The sequence below is a fragment of the Cucumis sativus genome, chromosome 3 (genome assembly GCF_000004075.3).
Source record: "Cucumis sativus cultivar 9930 chromosome 3, Cucumber_9930_V3, whole genome shotgun sequence".
NCBI lineage: Eukaryota > Viridiplantae > Streptophyta > Magnoliopsida > Cucurbitales > Cucurbitaceae > Cucumis > Cucumis sativus.
Genome location: NC_026657.2, coordinates 2,016,222 through 2,036,117, shown reverse-complemented (window position 1 = coordinate 2,036,117; position 19,896 = coordinate 2,016,222). Strand labels below are relative to the sequence as shown.

The window sequence follows — 19,896 nt, the reverse complement described above, 5'->3', positions numbered from 1 at the left end:
CTAGTAGAATATCTTTTTACAAATTAATCTAGTAAGGTCTATTGAGGGGATCGTATCATTATAATCACTTAATTTTGAATAAAGTACCTAGAAAAAAGAATTGCAACCTTAAATAATATTATAATTACTTTTGCAAATTTTGAACCCAAAAAATATTAACGTACAACAAATGTTTTCTTAAAACTAATTTTGTCAGGAGAAAAATTAATAATAATTGTCTTGCAATAGTCTTTGTTTTAAATGATTGGAAAATAAGCAATGGTGTTTAAATTGTTATAGAATGATTATATAATTATAATTAAACAGAAATAAATTTATTTGAAAACAGTTGTATTAGACATTGGAATATTAATTACATAGATGTCTTCATTTTTGAATCCTCTAGCCTATTATATTCCATTCCCTACCTATAATAATAACAACAATAATGAATTATAATAATGATCCTTTTAGAAAGGAAAAAGAATTATTTTTCACAAGGTCTCTTGTGGTCATGTCATAAATTATTAAATGGTAGAATCTAAAAAAGGTGGTATAGTATTTAACAAGGAGTTGCCCACTTTAATTATTGTTATTATTATTGGTAGAGTAATTAATTAAGCATAGAGACAGAAATGTATTTTTTTTCTTTTTCTTTTGTTTTCACAAAACATAAATGTCTTAACATTATGTTTGGTGTTTTCATTACCTATCTCTTAGTTGATTGTAAATATTTGAACTTTCAAAAGTTTGCATCATTTAATCATATAATTTAACTTAAATTGAGTTATTAAAATCGTTTTACAAAATAGAGGTGATTAGTATATAAAAAACGTAAGTATTAGGTAAGAATGTAAAGTGGAAAAAAGAAAGGGAAAGGAATAAGTATTGTAAAAAGGAAAGGGGAGCGTGTAGTAGACGCGCAATAGTGAAAGAAATAGAAAGGTGATAAGATTTTATAAAATATGATTTAATATATAATAATAAATAAAGATTGTTAATAATAATAATAATATTAGTTCAAATGATTGAGGAGAAGGGGAGTGTCGGGACCTGAGAGGGCAAAGTGACATGGCACCACCACTTCCCATTTCTCTCCCATGGGTCCCACTTTCCTCATTCATTTTTCATTTTTCTTTTTTAAAAAAGAAAAGAAAAGAACAGTTGTCCGTGGTGTGAGCGCACGTGTCACATGTTGTTGGGCCACGTGACCTTCCTTAAAATCACGCTTTTCTTAACACCCCTTCCCACGTGAACACCACCTCCCTTTGTCCCCCTTTCTTCTTCTTCTCCTCCTTATTATTTCAATTATTTCTTTCATTTTTGGTTCCATGAATCATATTCTATTAAAATTCATTTCACCCACCAATACAATAATATCATATTCTCATTAAATCATATTCCAATCATTGTTGTCCCCTTCACATTTCTTCTTCTTCTCTATTTTCCCATCTTTTTAACCTTTTCACTTCTTTTTCTTCATTCTTCCCTTTCTAAATACTATATTACTCTCTTTTCTCACTTAACAATAATTCAGTCCTCCATTTCTTTCTCAATCCACACCCAATCACTTTCTTTCTTATATTTATTATTTATATTTTCTCTTTATTCAACTTAAAAATACATCAAAATTTCATATAATAATAGCTTATTTACTTTAAATTAGTCGACATAATAGTACTTAAAAATACATGAATATCTTGTATCTTTGTTTCAAACCTCCATGATCAATTCAATGATGAATGTGATTTAAGTTAATAATTAAATTATTTCAAAGGATGATTGATTATAGAATTTCTTTTGCAAAATGGTATAAAAATAGTATAATTGAGAGAAATGAAATTCAAAACCAAAAGAAAATAGTCAAACTAAAAATATGTATTTAAAAATTATGAAATGGATAAAGAAAGAAAGTTGAAATAACAATAATAAAAAAAGAATAATAATAATAAAATTGAATATATATAAAAAGGTAACATGTCTTGAGATTTAGAGGGCGACCATAGGATGCTGTCGGCTCGCCATCTTTGAAGTTCCACGCTTACAATTATCACTTTCTCATTTTTCTTTCTTTATTATATTTTCACTTTCAATTTTTAGATATCCAAAACTTCTACCCTAACCATTCCAAATCACTATTTCAAATTAACCAAACCTCAATTATTTTCCATCATTCTACCTACCTTCCTACTTGCACTTAATATATAAAAATACACCTAAACTAAATAATTATCGGTTTAAACCCTATTAGTCTCATATACTAATATTATTTAAAGGATTAATATAAAAAGGTAAAAGGGCAATTGAAATAATACCTTAAATTATTACTTCCAACAAAGGTAGAAGCATTCGAAGTGTTCTCACCCTAAAAGAAAAAAAAAAAAGGTTATACATAAAAAGATACATATTTATATAATATGATAGAGCAGTAGGATTTATTATGAATAATTTAATTTGAGAAGAAAAAGTTAATTTTAAGAGTTGGAAAAAAAAAAAAAAAGATAAGGTGGGGGCCAGAAGGAAGAGTGGAAGGAGACTGAATGAATGAAATGAAAAGGTTAAGTGTCTGATTCCAATCATACCCATTCACTCATGATTTGATGGTTGTCTTAGCTTCGCTGTTTTCTTTCTTTTTACAATAACTAAAAAAATCTCCTTCAATTATATATTGGGCCCCCTTCATCTTCCTTTCATCTCAACCCTTCATCTCATCTCTCTTCCTTTTTCAACGACCCACGTTTAATCTCCCTTCCTCCTTCTATTATTATCATTAGTCTTGAGTTTATTGCTCAAATCATTTCTTTTTACTCTTTTTTTTAAAAAAATAATAAATTATGATTAAAGTCTATGGTTTTTCTCTAATTTTTATATTATTAAAATTAACCATGTTCGTTTCGTTTCCTAACTGTAACCATCTATATTTTTTCAATATATTTAAAATGTTTTTGTGATAAACGTAAAACTTTTGGTAAAAAATATAGATAGTTTTAAAAAAGAAAAAGCAAAAATGGAAAGGGGAGGCTTTTGATCGCACTCATGAAAAAGAACCAAAAGCAAAGAAGCCAAAGACATGATACCCAAAGAGAAGAGGGTAAACCCAAAAAGTGAAAAAAGTTTGTAAATTAAATATCACACTCACCATTAACCATGGTTTAATTCTATAACCACATTCTCTACCATGGTTACTCTTTCTTTTTCCTTTTTACATTTAACCAAATACCATTTTTCTCCCTCAATTCAAATTAAAAAAGTTGACTAATCACATTTTTTGTACCTTACATTTTCAGAAAGTAACTATTTAGTCTCAATCTACACTTTAAAATTTACAATAATATTATTCGTATCATAAAAAAATATTATTGAAATACACACCTAAATCAACAAACTAATAAGAGATCAAATTTTGTTCATTAAACCAAACACTTTATTTTAATAAAAATTTTATCATAGCAATTAAATATTTCAAATCATTTAAATATAGATTTGAAATCACATCAACTAAACTATCGCTAGCTAAAGTTGAAAAATGAAAGTATTTAGTTTGTACGTAAATTTATAAATAAAAAACTCAATTGAAACAATATAAATGAAAAACAAATAGAAAAAGTGAAAATAATGGAAGGGAGGGGGGGCATATTTTGAAGAGGCAAAAGTGATGATTGGGGATAATTGGAGGGGCTTTTCCTCTGACACTCTTTTACTTGTTTTCCTTTCCTTTCCTTTCCATCATTAATTTTGAGAAATAGCAATTATATTCAATTCCCCCATTTCTTTATTTATTTCCCCTATTTCCTCTTTCTATATAATCCCTCTTTTCTCCCCTTCTTCTTGGACCACAACTCTCTTCCCTTTCCCTTCTTCCCTTCTTCTCTTCTTCCCTTCTCTTCCCTTAATTCTCTCTTCAAATTCATCACAATCCAAAACCATGATCCCTTCTAAACACCATAATCTCGGTTTAACCCTTGGATTAACCCTCGATTCTCCTCCTCTACATCTCAATTCTTGGACTAATGATGCTTCTTCAGGTTCGATTTCCATAACACAGCATCGCCAATCCCGATTTTCTTCTTCTTCTTTTTTTTTTTTTTAATTAAAAAGGGTTTTTGAAATTTATGGAATTGGGTGTTGAATTTTTTGCAGATCGGACATCGGAAACAGGGAGATCGCTTCTCAGAGGCATCGATGTGAATCGGATGCCGCCGTCGACGGCGGATTGTGAAGAGGAGGCGGCGATGTCGAGCCCTAACAGTACGGTATCGAGTGTGAGTGGGAAACGGAGTGAACGTGAGATGAACGGTGAAGATCTGGATGGGGATAGAGCTTGTTCGAGAGGAATTAGTGATGAAGAAGACGGTGAAACTTCTAGAAAAAAGCTTCGGCTTACTAAAGATCAGTCCGCCGTTTTGGAAGAAAGCTTCAAAGAACATAATACTCTCAATCCGGTAAGTCTTCGAATCCGGTCCGAATGAGACCGACCCGCTTTATTTTTGTTAGTATGGAAGATTTTATCGGGAAACAAACGGTTTATGTTGAGGGAAAACTCATGAGGGTGTTATGATAAATTTGTGCAGAAGCAAAAGTTGGCGTTGGCGAAACAATTGGGTCTCCGGCCAAGACAAGTCGAAGTTTGGTTCCAAAATAGAAGAGCAAGGTCAGGAATTTTCCTTCACCTATAAGTCCATTCCATTTTAGTCAACATAACAATAATATTCACCATATATTCTACAAAATTATATACTTTACTCCTTAAAGCTCTTATTTTATCCAATTAAAACTATTTTTCTATCCAATCAGTTGACAAAGCTTCTGATAATGGAAATTGTTTTTTTTTTTAAAAAAAAAGAAAGAAAAACTTTTATTTTATGTGTAACCACGGATTTAGCATAAGTGGAATGGGATTATTAAGGTTATTTTCAGTTAATAATAAAGGTTGTGTGAACAAATTTTGTAGATCCGTCAATTTGTCTTACACCATCTGATTAAGTTAGATTTAGTACAAGTTAAAGAGTTAAATTGTGGTATGATGTTAGTATTAATTAAAAAAAAAGGAAAAGAAAGGGGTGTTTATGGGTAATAATTGATGATTAATTAATAATTTAGGAATATTGATTGAAACAGGACAAAGTTGAAGCAAACGGAAGTAGATTGCGAATTCCTAAAGAGATGCTGTGAAAATCTAACGGAGGAGAATAGACGGTTGCAAAAAGAAGTACAAGAACTGAGAGCACTCAAACTTTCCCCACAATTCTACATGCACATGACCCCACCCACCACCCTCACCATGTGCCCCTCGTGTGAGCGTGTCGCTGTTCCGCCCTCCTCCACATCAGCCCCCCAGCCCACTGTCACACGAATGGGCCAGGCCCAATCTCAGCCCCACCACGCTCGCCCTATCCACCACATCAACCCCTGGGCCTCCCCCATACCCACCCGGCCTTTCAACGCCCTTCACCCTCGCTCGTAAATAACCCATTACCCAGGGCAATGAAATCTTCGGCCCATCTCTTCTTATAATTAGGGCTTGAGTTAGACTTAGTTTCTTTTGTCTTAGCGGCAACAAAGCAATACCCTTTTTTCTCTTCTTTGTAATATTTAGGGGAGGGGAAAAAAAAATCTATTATATTTCTCTATATATATATATATATATGTGGTTGGAAGGTGATAGAAAAAGGGGTTTTGAGTTGTAAAGTGAAGAATGAGATGCCTAATTTAATTTTTTTTTTATTCAAATCCAAACTAATCTTCAATTTAATTTGTTATTATACTTTTTTTTTTTTTTAAATATAATTCTTGATTGTTTCTACTGCAACCTTATATTAGGAAAAAAGAAAAAGATCTACAAAACAATGATAAAAATGGTAATAAATACAAGAATTAAAATAAAAAACTTTTCATGGAATAAGAAAACTTTGTTAAGTAACAACTCTTAAATGGCTTCGTGTGTGGGATGAATTGAAATGGAAGACGTAGCTTTCTTTATAAACTAGAAAAAGGTAAATTTATTTTTAAAAATCTGTATTAGACATCGAAAGAACCTAAATAGGAAATGATTTTTTTATTAAATTTGTAAATAAAAAGAGTTATAAATATATATATAAAGAAACATAGGACTTGTTTTGTACATCAATTAATTTACTCATCTCTTTTGATGAACACACAGCATATTTGACTTTTGGTTTGAGTTTTATATGCTAATTTTTAAACTATATATCAAGTCCAATAACATCATTTCTTTTTCTTTTGTTAGAAAACAACACATTACGTAGCCACTTGATTATGGACATGTTTACTCATATTTAGTGTAATGAAGTTACATCATTATGTTGTCTAATCTTAGAAATCAATCACAAAATTTAATTAATTAATTAATAGCTTCTATATATACTATTTTCAAACTTCGTATCGTATTGAGATAAAATACTATATTTTTAATACATTACGTAGACAATTCATAAAGTTCTTTATTATTATTATTATTATTAGTATATATTTTAGTGATGCCACATCATAGTATAATAATATTAAAAGTAAAATATAAAGTTTAATAATCAAAATTCAAGAGTCAAAAGTTTAGAATATAAACAATCACACACCAAATAAAAATAATGTGAGCCACAGTTATTATTATTATTATTATTTTGGTATCTCAAATCTAAGTCATAGCATTTAATAATGGAATTTGTGTTAGATCTTCAATGTGTTTAGACTTTAATTTAGTTTTTTCCTTTAATATTATATTTGTGATTTTTAATCTTGTGGTTGTAATTCGATTTTTTTTTAATCTAAATTTACATTTATTTGTAATTTGTTGATTCATAGAGGAAAAAAAAAAAAGTTGATGAGCTAGATAAATTAGTTATATATATATATATATTCTAATTGTTTTAAATATACAAATAAACTCTTTGAAATAATATAGTTGATGTTGTAAAAACAATTTTTGTTAGTATAACAATGAGGTGGAGATTGAAGAACTGACTTGTATGGATGAAGATCATGTCATCACCGAACCCAACTCGCTTGAGCTCAAAAAAACCAATATTGAAGTATGCTAGTAGTTGCAACGACTTCATCAAGTTTTTCAATTGTCTAAATTAGGGTTTTTTTTTTTTTTTTTAAATTGAATCTCTCAAACTTAAATTAATTGTAGAAATTGGACTCTCGAACAATGATAAAAGTTTGAACTCAAAAACTTATACATAAGAATTTTTATAATATCGTAAATATGAGAGTCTAATTTTAACGTTTATATCAGTTTAAGAACTCAATTGTTACAATTGAAAGTTTGAAGGTGTCATTTAAACTAAACTATCAACTAAGATGTGTGCGAGAGAGATTGACTCTTCACTCCTCTCTAAGTTTTTCATAATCCAATCTTCTACTTATAATTTGCAAAATAAAAAAATTGTCTGATAATCATTACGTATTTTGTTTTGAAAATTAAGTAAGAGTTGAATTCTTACTCAAACTTTAAAAACGAAACAACTTTTTATAGCTTTCAATTTTTATGTGACATCGGTAAAATAAAAGTAGATAACAAAGCAAAAAAAAAAACTAGAAGTTGAATAATGTTTATACGTTTAATTATATATATAAAAAATCAAATCAAATGGTTATGAAATGCATCTTCACTTTTTAAAACTTTAAAATTCATCAATTTACTCCGCACATAAATAAAGGTTACTCTGTAGACATGAAGTTCGATTACATATTTAATATAAAAAACCTGTGAAGAATCTATTAAACACAAAATTGAAAGTTCAGAGATTTATTAGACACAAAATTTATCACACTTTTGAAATTTTATACATCAAACAAACACAAATCTCCAAAACATGTAAATATTAAACCATATGTGCAACATTGTGAATATTTGAATCTCTTAACTTTATTCTTTTTCTTTTGATTTTAGATAAATACAATGAATGAACCAAACACACATAGGAATTTTTTTTTTGTTTTTGTAAAAAGCTTAATTGTTAATGAATCTCATCATTGAATTGTGTATTGATTGGGACAAAGCAACCAAAAATTGAGGGATTAGTGTTTGGTTCAAGATTTGTATGATTGGCTCTGCATAATCATTTTTAATAATGAAAAGGAAGACTAATCCAAAAACAAAAACACATTGTTAATTGTTGAACAATACTCCATATTTTAGGGGATTTTTTTTCATCTAAATTTTACTTTTGTGACAAAGAAGAAAGATTATTATTATTGTTATTATTACTATAGATTAGGTTTACTAGGTTTGTCTTTTTGAAGTGTAAGAAGGAAACATGAACCAATGTTTCAAACCCCATAGTTTTGAAAATATATTGAAATTTGCAAAATTTTCATTCAGTTTTTGAAAATTGTGTTAGTTTTCTTCCAACAATAGTTGTGAACTTTTAGTTAAATTCTTGAGAAGAAAAAGATTTTTTCTTGATTCTTAATCTTTAGAATTAAAAATCCAAACAATTAACCTAATTTAGTTTTGAATTATGTTATGAACACGAAATATGTGTGGGTAGTACATTTTGATTAAATATAAAGCTATAAAAAGCACAAACTACAATTTTAAAAAAATAGGTAATTGATTCAATTTTTAATTTTTAAACAAGATGCAAAAATTGAAAATGAAAAAAGAAAACTTTCAAAATAATACATTTTGGTCTTAAAAACAGAAAATAAAACCAGTTTATGAAACGTATACACTTTCTATTTTTAATAAACAACTTAAAAACAGAATTTAAAATAGAAAAAAACATAAACAAAAAATTGAAATGGCTATCGAACCAAGAAATATGATTGTCATGATGAAACACAAATAACAATCTTATATTTAATTTTAAACTTATCTAATTGCACAGCTGAGTAGAGAAACGTTTGTTACCTTAATGTTGATTGATGATGAAATTTTTTCACATTTATTGAACTAAAAAAGAATATAAACTCAATGATATGTAATGAAATTGAACTTAAAAAGTATTTAAAAAGAAATTAATACAATGGGCATATCTAAAAGGCTCAATTCATTAGGGCTTTCTCTCTCTCAGGTTTGATGGGCCCAAATATTACTTGATTTGGGTTGTGGTCTGGGTGTTTGTTAATGTTCCTTTGGGCTTGGCCCACCCAATGATTCATAACATTTTAGAAAAGAACACTCAAATCAAACATATTTAAATTGATTCACTTTTATTATCTAAAGTGAGTTTATGACAGCAATTCCTCTTAAAAAAATATTCTCAAACATGCCTTGACTATACTTATTTTACTCCATTTGTGATAAGTTTGTTTTGATTTGTATATTTTTAGCTATACGTTTCAATTTTTAATAAGTCATTAAAAGCATCGAATTTAAACTTTTCAAAAATTACATTTGGAGAAAAGAGAAAGAAAATAAATCCAAGAAAAAAGGATAAAGAATATTTGACATTGACCACTATAACTTTCTAACCCAAAAGTTTATATATATAGTTGATAAAGTGAAACAAACTATTCCATCTAATTGAACAGCCAAATAAGAAAAGAAAAAAACTTTCAAACACATTACATACACAACTGAAGTCATAATTAGCCTTGTTGTTGTTTCAACTGTAGATCAACAAACATATTAATAGGATGATGCCTGATGAAATACAGAATCATCTAATCATATAAATCCAGAGGATGAATTTTTTGGAGGAGATGAAACACTTTCCAGAGAATTGAAACTTGGTGATCAAAGAAGAAAATCATGTAAAAAAAAAGTGTTAGAATTAGAAAATGACTCTATAATGTCAGTTGAATGATTTGGAGTTCAAATTTTGATGAACTTACTGAAGAGAAGGGGTATTATATGATACATAATCTTTCATCTTCAACTTTGCTTTGTAGTGTTTTTACGTATTTGTCCACTTGATCTTTTGAATGATTCAATCCTTTGAAGCCTTATCTGCTCTCTGAATTTGGCAATGAACTCATCAGCCTTCTTATCTACATCCGGTCCTCCATCATTGCCAATATTACTAGAGCTTCCTGCTTCTTCTTCTTCTTCTTCTTCATTACTCGAACCTCTTTCGTCCTCTCTATTTCTCCGTTTCACATCAAAAGGTTCTCCATTGTCTTCCCTGATAAACTTCCCCACCATGCTATTCCCTTCTACCTCGCTTTCCATGTCATCGTCGTCGTCTTCGTCAACGTCGGTGTCCATTGTTAGCTTTTCAACTAATTCTTCTTTATCTTCATCTGGAGACTCAAGGGGGTTTTCTTCAAAATCTTGGACATGGGTATTCTCATTCATCATCGTCTTCCCCTTCAATTGATCATTCACACTAAATTCTCTCCCTCTTCTTGGTGGTTCATTCACAGCTTCGCCAGCCCTAATTGTTCTAACAGATTTTCCCATTGATAGACCATCAACATAATGTCTAGGTTGTGTTTCGCCGCTAGAATTAGCTCCAATCATCATATCAGTATCATCTCCCGTATCACGAGTTATGGTTCTGGGCTTGCTAGTGTAGCTTCTTCTCAATTCCTTTTGATGAGGTACATCATCCTCGTTCACCCATGAGCTTGGTTTCATCGAGGAAGTTCTTCGAACACGTGGCGGGGGTGGGGGTGGCGGTGGAGGCGGAGAGCGGTAGAAGCTCTTCTTCCTCACCAAATCCTCTGCACTCTTGGCCTGTAATTCTGGTGACACGTTATGGGAAGGAGATGGTTTCCTTGGAGATGGAGAGGGAGAGGGAGATAGTCTCTGAGGAATGGCACTGGCTCGGGAAGATTTTGAAGTTTGAGGCTTAGGAGACCTAGAACCGATCCGATTCGATTCGGAGTCCTCCATGGAAGGATTATCAGCTTCTTCTTGCTTCTCCATCCTCCCTGATCTCGACCGCCATGGAACCGGAGATGGAAGAACGAAATTCTCATTCAACTTATCGTCAATTTCATCGAGGTTATTCACTCCTCCAAACTCCACATTCGAACTCCTCTTCAAATTACTCAATAACCTTCTAGAACTCACTCTCTTCTTAGATCTAAACTCATCATCTACAACAACACGAGATTTCAAACTACGAACAGGGAGAAGCAAAGGTTTCTCACTCCTAACTCTCTGCTCATTATCCACAGGACGTTCTTCAGCAACAACAACAGATTCATTTCTAAAATACCGATTATTCCATGTTTGGACCTTATTTTCATCATCATTAGCAGAAGGAGTTTCAGGTTCATCATCAAAAACAGAGGAAACATGAAGCAAACCAGAAACATAAGATTGAACATTATCAAACTTAGAAACACTAATTTCATCTTCTTTTTCATCGCTTCTACGGCTAAAAAGGCCATAAGAAACAGCGATTCCGACGAAAAGAAGGTGGAGAAGCTCCCAGCTTCTGGTGAGTAAAGTTTGATTAACAAACTCAGGGGCTTGGGAAGGGACTAAAGGGAGAATGAGAAGAAAGAAAATGGCGGTTATAAGTTTGTACAATAAATGAGTATTGAACTTACTTGGAGAGGGAGTAGAGTGATTTTGCGGTGGTGTGAGAACATCTGATTCCGCCATTGATGAAGGGTTTAGGAATGAATTGAAGTGGGAAAAAATGGAGGGATGAAGGTGAGGGTGAAGACTTAATGGCGAAGGAAAAAGGAGTTAAAGAGAAGAACAAAGAACAATTTGAAGCTTTGCCTTTTTGAACTGCTTTTTAACGGTTCCTTAGCAATTGACTAATCTACCCTTCTCTCTAATATTTTAGGAAAAATAAATACATATTAGATCGTATTTATCAATTCCTAATAAAAATTTGTATAATCATAATCAAACTTCAAACTTAAGGTACACCCACTAAATAAAAATCTACAATAAGAAAAACAAGTAAGAGGACTGATTTAACATTAATTGAAAATAGATTTTGGTTAGTTAATGTATTTTGAAATATTTAATTATAATCTACCTACATTCAATACTTAAATTCTTTCAAATTTTTAATCCATTAGCATATTTTGGAAACTTGTTCACATAATAATAATAATATTTTTTTGGCATGAAAATTATTATTGTTATTGAACCAATTTTGTTGAGAATTCATTTACAAGGAATACATATTAAGTGTTGTTGTAATTTAAAAGTCTAAAATTAGACATTTAAAAGTCTACAAACTAAAAATGAAAAAAAAAAAAAACAAAAAAATACAAGAAATTACCGATGAATTTATTTTTAAAAATCACACCATTTTATTAATTAAGCATTAATGTGTTAACCAGCCAAAATGTTAGAGGTTCAATCACTCGTTAGTTAACAAATGAATTTAGTTCAATGATAATTAACATTAAAAGTGAGATCCAATCGAACCAAAAACGGTCACTTAAAGAATAGAAGAAACCCAGTCAACAACGATTTGAGAAAAATCTAAATAGTCATTTAGAAAATAAAACAAAAATTAATTAAAACTAACCATCCAACGGTTGATTTGTACTCCTCAATGTTGAAGGCTGAAGGCAGACTAAATTGAACTTAGAAAAAATGAAAGATAAGAAATAAGAAAGAAAAAAAAAAAAAGAGAGAGTATAATTGGGAATTAAAGATGAGGACACAAATGGCAATAGAGAAAAAGGGAAGAGCAAATGGGTTGCGTAGAAATGGTCAGGATTCTTCTTTTGGACTGCTTACGCTAAGCTTTTTAATGGGAAGCTCAATATATGTTTTATATTTATTTCTTTTATTCTATTTTTCTTCATATATATAAAAATTAAATTTCTTTTGCATAATACTTTGATGCATTTGAAAACCCTACTTAGCCTCTTCTTAAACATCACACATACCTCTTTCTTTTCTTTTCTTTTCTTTCTTTCACGTGTTTAATAATATTTAACGTAAGTAACCATATGAATCTTTTTAAAATGATAATTGATATGTTTAGGTTAAAGTGATTTAATTCATATTTGATGTTGCAGTTCTTTTAACTTAATTGATCTTTCTTTTTCCAAACACTTTTGTATTCAACTAGTTAAATCTAGAAATTCATTCTTATATATTATATATTTTTAATTTTTAGGTCAACATATATGTTTTTTTTTTTTAATTTTAATTTGAACCTTATCAAATAGGGAGTATAAAAGGAATCGATTTATTTGATTTGATACATGTGGATCAATTTTTTCGATTCTTTAATTTGAAAATTTATATTGAATAAATCAAACAACCCAATTACGTCACGGCTTTTTCTATCCACTTATTATTAGTATTTTTTTTAATGAAAAGCATCAAATGCATTTGGAGAATCCAACCTTAGTTGATGAAAGGAAGAAAGAAAGCTTAGCTATAGGGTTTTATTATTCTGTTTGTTTTGCACAATATTGTACTCAAATACACACACACAAATGTATATGAGGACTTTTTAACCCTACCAAAATTTAGTCATTTTTAACATTGACTATTTCTCGGCCGTTTTGGGTGCCATTTTTGTAAACTCAAGACTTTCCTTGAATCTATGTCCATTTCAAAGAATAAAAAGTAAAGTTTGTTATGCTTTGTGATAGGAAAATAGCAAAAGTAAAGCTTATACTTGGAGTTTATATATTTGAAGTAAATTATAGGAAAGGAAAAGAGAAGTGGATTAGTGTTAGTTATATTTAATAAAGAAAAAAGGAATGGAATAGAAAAATTAAATAAAGGAGAAAAGGAAAGAAAGAAGAAAGGGGAGAGAGAAGAGGTTAAGAAACTCATCCACTGCTAACTTCATACCCATCGTTTTTCCATCCAAATTTCAGAGCCAAACAGAGTGAAGAAGAGGAAGAAGGTTTTAGAGAGATTAGAGGTGGAAAAGGCAGGGAATTTCAAGAGAAGAGTTCAGTCATCACAGTTCTTGGTTCACATAGCACACTTCTGATGTTTTTGTTGACTGCAATTAGTTTCACAAGTTGAGGCCTATCATGTTTGAAAGCTAACTCGAATTCTAACAAAGTTTATGAAGCATGCTTGAACTAAATTTGATGTTAAGTTGAAGGAAAATTGATGGAGAAGACAATTTACTGTATCTGTGCATGAATATGAGACATCTCTAGTTTTTTTAGTAGCCCGAAGTGTAGATGAGAAATTAGAAGCACCATTTGATATAGTTGGAAAGCTTATTGGATTGTCTACAACTTTCATGAAGATAGATCAATTGAGCCAAATATGACTAAAAATAGGTTATTTTTCAGTTGCAGTTTCAGAGAATTTAATTTCAAGATAAATCTATTTGGAATTTGGTCACTCCTTCAAGTAAGTTGTAGAGGACTTGGAAAAAATGAAATGATTAAGAGTGAAAATGATATCTCTTAGTAGATCCATGTGTATTTTCTAACATAATTACATTGATTATCCTTGGTCTTCACGATTAGTAATCCATGTGTATTTTCTAACATAATTACATTGATTATCCTTGGTCTTCACGATCAAATTGTGTTTCTTGATTGTAAGCCTGTTTACAAAACACTTGTAAATAACAACATAATCAAATAAGGTATACTTTTGAGATTACCGTTATCGAATGACACCTACCTTGAAGTAAACGTGACCTTAGTTTATAAGTAAAAACAACATATAATTATTAATACTAATCATTTTATTCATTTACAAAAAAAATCCATCAATGTCATTGGGTGATACCATTATCAATATATATATCCATGATAACAAACGTGTTCGTGAAATTAGTTCTTTTTGACAAAATGTGAGACGAGGGGAATCAAACTTTTAGTATCAAAATTGATAGTACATATCCTGTAATTAGGTTTATTTTGGCATATGTGAAATTAAACTTATGATAACAATAACTTTGTGTCATTATCGTGCATGGTTTTGGCGGATTTGTTTGTTCTTATCCTAAAAACTATATAATAACAAAATTTTAATAATAATTAACTAAAAGTGAGCACATATTAAATACTATTAGTACAAAACCCAATAGTACAAACCGCTAAATGGACTAAACAATGTTTCCTTGTCATGACTACTAATTTTTATTTGTTGAAGTCATACATTTTGATGTAAAATTTTGAAATTTCATATCTTAAACGATCGATGGGTAGATAAAATAAATCACAATTTCAATATTTAAAGATCAAAATGTCAACAAATTTGAAGTTTAAAAGATAAGAATAATCATCATCGTTCTTAACTTTTATTTCATCGTCAAAATATTTAAACATGCATGGTTTTGTCAATATTATTACATTAGCGTTGACTTTAGATGAATTAATGAATATATATAGTTTTATCTTATTTTACATTACAAAATCTAGATATTAAAAAAAATACGAGTAACTATTAAAATGATTACAAAGTGAGATTTGTTTAAAGAGAATTTAATGTATATCATCTTTTCTAAAGTCGAAACTTTAGTCCTCCATCTTTCACTTTTATATATATATATAAATAAAATTCCTATCTTTTAATCTAAAATTCTCAATTTAGTCCTTACAAAAAAGGAATATTGAATAATCGCTATATCTATAATTAAATAAGAATTGTATAGTAATACATTTGAATTGGTTAATTTTTTATATAAACAATTAACCTCCACCAAAAGCTATCGAAATGTATATAATTAGTAAATTGAACTTACATACATATAAGTAAGATTTCATGTTTTATTAATGATACACTTAGACGTTGATAAACTTTTAACGATGTCTAGAGTGTTAGAAAACTGGATAATCTAAAAAACTCAATTCAAGCCCTAACCAAAATAGAAAAAAAATTAATGTAATCTAATCCAACAATCCAACAAAACTTAGGATGAGATGAGGTTTAATGGGAAGATCATCCTGGATGAGTTGATGAGGCTATAACTTGTAATGGGTTAATAAAATAAAATTAATTTTCTTATTTGTTAAGATTAAAAAAGAAAAAGAAAAAGAAAAAGAAAAAGTCCATTTTGATTGGTTGGTACAATATCGACTATTAATGTAATGTAATATTGTGAATTGTCATTCAATCTATAGGATTTCATAATTCAAAATTTAAAGTGACAGACTGTGAGTTATAATTCGAGGAATGCAAAAGGACATGCATACACGTGGCCCTATATAAATTCGCTGGGACACAACATTTCTGACCGTCAAGTTACTTTAACATTACCATTTCGAACCAAATTCGTCGATTCTCCTTAGAGCATTTGCCGGAGTTCTTCCTCTCTCTCTCTCTCTCTCTACCTTTAATTTTCTCTCTCATCAATCGGTTTCATTCAATGTTTAAGCAAAATGGTTGGAGTAGAATCCAATCCATGCTACCTTTTCAATCCCCAAACCAAATTCTAGGGTTCCGTATTTGAAGTATTTCCATCATTTTTTCTCAATTTCCTTTTCCCCCCCAATTCGATCCTTGTTATTCCTCTTCACCAATCGCACCTTCTGTTGGTTTCTTCTTTTCTGGATACCGGGACGGTGGCGACTTCTGTGAGAATTTCGTTCTCTGTATTTCTTCCATCGAGATCTTCTCCGATTTTTTTTTTTCAATTTTTTTTCAATTAATGGGGTTTTTGTTTAGGAATGAATGTTAGGTTTTCACGATGTGGGTGTTAATTGTTTGTGTATAATCATGTTTGTCGGTTGAAATTTTGTCTATTTGTTTATGTATTCGAGATAATTGTTGTTCTTTGGTTATTCTTTTTTGTTTATTGTAGTTCGATTTTTGGGGCTTTTTTTATTTGAGGCTATGTATATTGAGGAACTGAAGGAGGAAGGAGAGTTGCAGAGTGGGGAAGAGGGATATTCGGGTGTTATTGTTAGTAATTTGGAGAGTCAGAGCATTGTTAGGTCTGATGTGAAAAGGATCGTTGTTGGAGTTGGGGCTCGTGTACTTTTCTATCCCACTTTGCTTTATAATGTTTTCAGAAATAAGCTTCAGACGGAGTTTCGTTGGTGGGACAAGGTTGATGAGGTATATATTGTTGATCTTGTCAATTTCTTCCCTAATCCCAGATGACAAAAGAACGCATTATTATCGGAGTGCAAGTGATATGCGTTGTAATGTCATTTTTTTTCTTTTCAGTTTATATTGTTAGGTGCTGTTCCATTCCCTGCTGATGTTCCTCATTTGAAGGAGGCTGGCGTTCGAGGAGTGATAACACTAAACGAGCCATATGAGACTTTGGTTCCCTCAACTTTATATCGTGTAAGTGTCTTTTGAATGTGCTTGTATTGTACTAAATGCATTTTGTTAGTGATAGATTCTCTAGAGATGTGTTAAGTGAAACTATGAGAGTGAGGGAGGCGGAAGGAAAGTGCCTTCTATGGATGTCAGAAGGTGCTGCTAAGTGCTAGAAACTAATACGGGATCCTATTTGTTTGGATATAACAAGCCTATTTCTATTGGCAAAAACTTCCTGCCACTTGGCTGAGGCTATTTCTTACAGTTAAGATTCCCTTCGTCTAATCCTCTTCCTTGCTTGGCATAGATAGTGTCTTTCAATTAAGTAAATGCACTCCACCCCCTTCTTTGATGCCTTCCCAATTCTCAATGTGCCTCAAACATCTTCAAGGGACCTCTTAATATCAGTGGGATTTAGAAAAAGGGGAGGAAAGTGAAGTGAATCTGACTCAAACACCAATTGAGTCACGGCATCTGTTCCTCCCTTCAAAAGAAAATTTCCTCCCATAGGAATGTCTCTTTTGAACCTTCTCGAACGGAGGATCTTGAAAGAGGATGCTATAGGGTTGTGTCCCAAGGAAACATGGAGATACAAACAAGGTAAGTACGCATCAACATACCCATCTTGGTTAAGCACAGTGATTTTCACCTAACGTTGAACAGTTGTCTGAAACTAGATAACAAAGTTAAATGTCATGTTAGTAGGTCAGACTTAATGTAAAAGGGTCTTGTTACCTAACAATGTAAGGAAGATACTAGATAGTGACATATTTGTAAATTCCAAACTAGAGAGATGAAAATTATCCTTCCTAATTCTGAAACCCTCATTTAGGCCTCTCTTCATATTTCTTGGTTGAGGAAGGAAGATTACATAAGTAGTTAAAATTTGCACCTTTTTAACTTCACTTGGTTAGCTCAGAGAGCAAGTAGTTTTCCTCAGCATCTTTGTTCGAAACATTGCCACCTTTGCTTCAGCAATCTAAAACCTTCCCACCTCTCTTCCACATTGCCAGAGCAACAAGGTGTCAGAAGGACGTATGAGATGGCATTTGAGAGACTTCCAATGCCATATCCTTACTTATAAGAAGGTGTTTGAATTTGAGCTATGATGGAAAATTGAAGTGTAAATAATCATCTGATCTGATATGAGGCTGTGTCAGCTGACTCGATTATTGTAGGTTTTCTCCCATATCTACACGTGACTTAAATTTGTTTAAGAATGATTTTTGCCTTTTTACTACTGCAGGATCATGAAATTGATCATCTGACCATTCCGACTAGAGACTATTGCTTTGCACCTCTATTGAGTGACATTTGCCTTGCTGTAAATTTCATCCACAGTACGCGTCTTCTACTAAACTCGTTCAGCTTCCACCCTCTGGTTGCTCATTTCTATTTTATTGCTTAGTGAAAGGGATGTTCACCAAATGAAAATATGTGCAACATTCAAGTTTATGGTGTCCAACTTTTCCTGATTGAATAATTTCATTTTTTGATCTTATGCTGCTATCAAAGAAAATGCATCACTTGGACAGACTACATATGTTCATTGTAAAGCTGGACGAGGGCGTAGCACAACTGTTGTTATCTGCTATTTGGTAAGTCATTGAACACACACAAAACAACTTGTTTTCTTCAGTTTATAAATTAAAGAGGCTTTGTTTTTCTGAGGCTTTGTGTTGGTGTACAGGTGCAATACAAGCAAATGACGCCAGATGAAGCTTACAAGCATGTAAAATCAATCAGGCCAAGGGTGCTTTTAGCAGCATCACAGTGGCAGGTATTCTTAAGCTTCTCTACCTTATGGCTTGTTAACTTCCTGAGGCTTTTCATTATGATGGATTCTGCGGTTTAATGAGTGAACTTTTTTCTTCTATCCCTGAGGATGAACAGTTTAGATGGCAGTCATCTTACTGGCTGTAAGTTTAAACCAAAAAAGCTGAAAATTTTGATGATATTGGCCCGACTAGTTGTTCAGTTTTATTAATTTTCATTGAGCAGTCACATTGGTCTTCAAATTCGTTTCTAGTCTTTTTTGTTTTTTGTGGGTGGGGGGATGGTATTTTGAAACCGATGTCAGTTTGAGCCAGACATCGACCTAAATGAAGCACATATACTCCCTGGCTGCATTTGCATGTGCATGTGCATGCCATATTTCATACCCACTTTGAATTACTTTTATCCCAGTTTGGACTTAATGACAATTCTTAGAGTGTGCATCTTAATTGGCGGTGTCTTATTGCAGGCTGTTCTGGAATTCTACCACCTGGTTGTGCAGAAGGATGTTTCCTTCTGCCACATAGATGATACACGAAAGGAAGTATCAGGATCGTTGCATGATCTTATTGCATTTGATGATAGTTCTGTAGTTGTTGTAAAAGAATCCGATCTGGATGGATATGACCAAAGTATCATCCAAAGTGACATGGGTGATATCTGGGCAGATTTAAGTGTAGTCTGCAGGGTTCGTGTTGCTGGTCAGGCAGCACTCACAAGAATCTCTTGTTTGTGGCTCAGCTATCGAGCAAAACACCATAGCCAGAAGATTTCAGGAGATGATCTAGGTGTCGGGAAGGGCTGTTCACTTAGTGCTACTCATTTGGAAGGGTTCAGCGTGGACATCCATGTCTATTAAACCAACTCAGAGGTCACAAGTTTTCTGTACTTATCTCATATATATGATAAAATATAACAAAATATGTACCAGGCAGAATTGAAATTGTTAATATGTACCTATAAGTGAGATTATATTGTCCAAAATGCTTTCATTCTGAATGTGTTAATGCAATTCTCATATTTCATAAATTTAACTCTCTTCATTGAAC

The 19,896-nt window shown here is 31.4% G+C and overlaps 3 protein-coding genes across 3 annotated transcripts; 2 read left to right on the top strand and 1 right to left on the bottom strand.

Annotated features, from left to right (window-relative positions):
* The first annotated feature begins 3,668 nt into the window (after nucleotides 1–3,668).
* Nucleotides 3,669–5,731, top strand: LOC101223208 (homeobox-leucine zipper protein HAT4). The gene is made up of 4 exons (XM_004147174.3): nucleotides 3,669–4,004; nucleotides 4,120–4,421; nucleotides 4,551–4,630; nucleotides 5,098–5,731. The coding sequence occupies exons 1-4, from the start codon at nucleotides 3,905–3,907 to the stop codon at nucleotides 5,441–5,443; spliced, it is 828 nt and encodes a 275-aa protein (XP_004147222.1). The 5' UTR covers nucleotides 3,669–3,904; the 3' UTR covers nucleotides 5,444–5,731.
* Nucleotides 5,732–9,374: 3,643 nt separating this feature from the next.
* LOC105434780 (uncharacterized protein DDB_G0284459) lies at nucleotides 9,375–11,607 on the bottom strand. Its single transcript, XM_011652085.2, has 2 exons — nucleotides 9,781–11,607; nucleotides 9,375–9,674 (listed from the first exon to the last, which is right to left on the bottom strand). Exon 1 carries the CDS (start codon nucleotides 11,501–11,503, stop codon nucleotides 9,821–9,823), a length of 1,683 nt encoding a protein of 560 aa, XP_011650387.1. The 5' UTR covers nucleotides 11,504–11,607; the 3' UTR covers nucleotides 9,375–9,674; nucleotides 9,781–9,820.
* A 4,443-nt stretch (nucleotides 11,608–16,050) lies between these two features.
* Nucleotides 16,051–19,890, top strand: LOC101222975 (putative dual specificity protein phosphatase DSP8). Its single transcript, XM_004147173.3, has 7 exons — nucleotides 16,051–16,377; nucleotides 16,605–16,861; nucleotides 16,973–17,095; nucleotides 18,318–18,411; nucleotides 18,587–18,669; nucleotides 18,762–18,851; nucleotides 19,317–19,890. The coding sequence occupies exons 2-7, from the start codon at nucleotides 16,637–16,639 to the stop codon at nucleotides 19,704–19,706; spliced, it is 1,005 nt and encodes a 334-aa protein (XP_004147221.1). The 5' UTR covers nucleotides 16,051–16,377; nucleotides 16,605–16,636; the 3' UTR covers nucleotides 19,707–19,890.
* The last annotated feature ends 6 nt before the right edge of the window (nucleotides 19,891–19,896 follow it).

Coding starts and splice junctions, on each gene's coding strand:
- LOC101222975 (XM_004147173.3), top strand. CDS start 16,637: ATGTATATTGAGGAACTGAAGGAGGAAGGAGAGTTGCAGAGTGGGGAA. Junction 16,862..16,972: donor GGTGGGACAAGGTTGATGAG/GTATATATTGTT, acceptor TTTTCTTTTCAG/TTTATATTGTTAGGTGCTGT. Junction 17,096..18,317: donor TTCCCTCAACTTTATATCGT/GTAAGTGTCTTT, acceptor TTACTACTGCAG/GATCATGAAATTGATCATCT.
- LOC101223208 (XM_004147174.3), top strand. CDS start 3,905: ATGATCCCTTCTAAACACCATAATCTCGGTTTAACCCTTGGATTAACC. Junction 4,005..4,119: donor GACTAATGATGCTTCTTCAG/GTTCGATTTCCA, acceptor AATTTTTTGCAG/ATCGGACATCGGAAACAGGG. Junction 4,631..5,097: donor TTCCAAAATAGAAGAGCAAG/GTCAGGAATTTT, acceptor TGATTGAAACAG/GACAAAGTTGAAGCAAACGG.
- LOC105434780 (XM_011652085.2), bottom strand. CDS start 11,503: ATGGCGGAATCAGATGTTCTCACACCACCGCAAAATCACTCTACTCCC.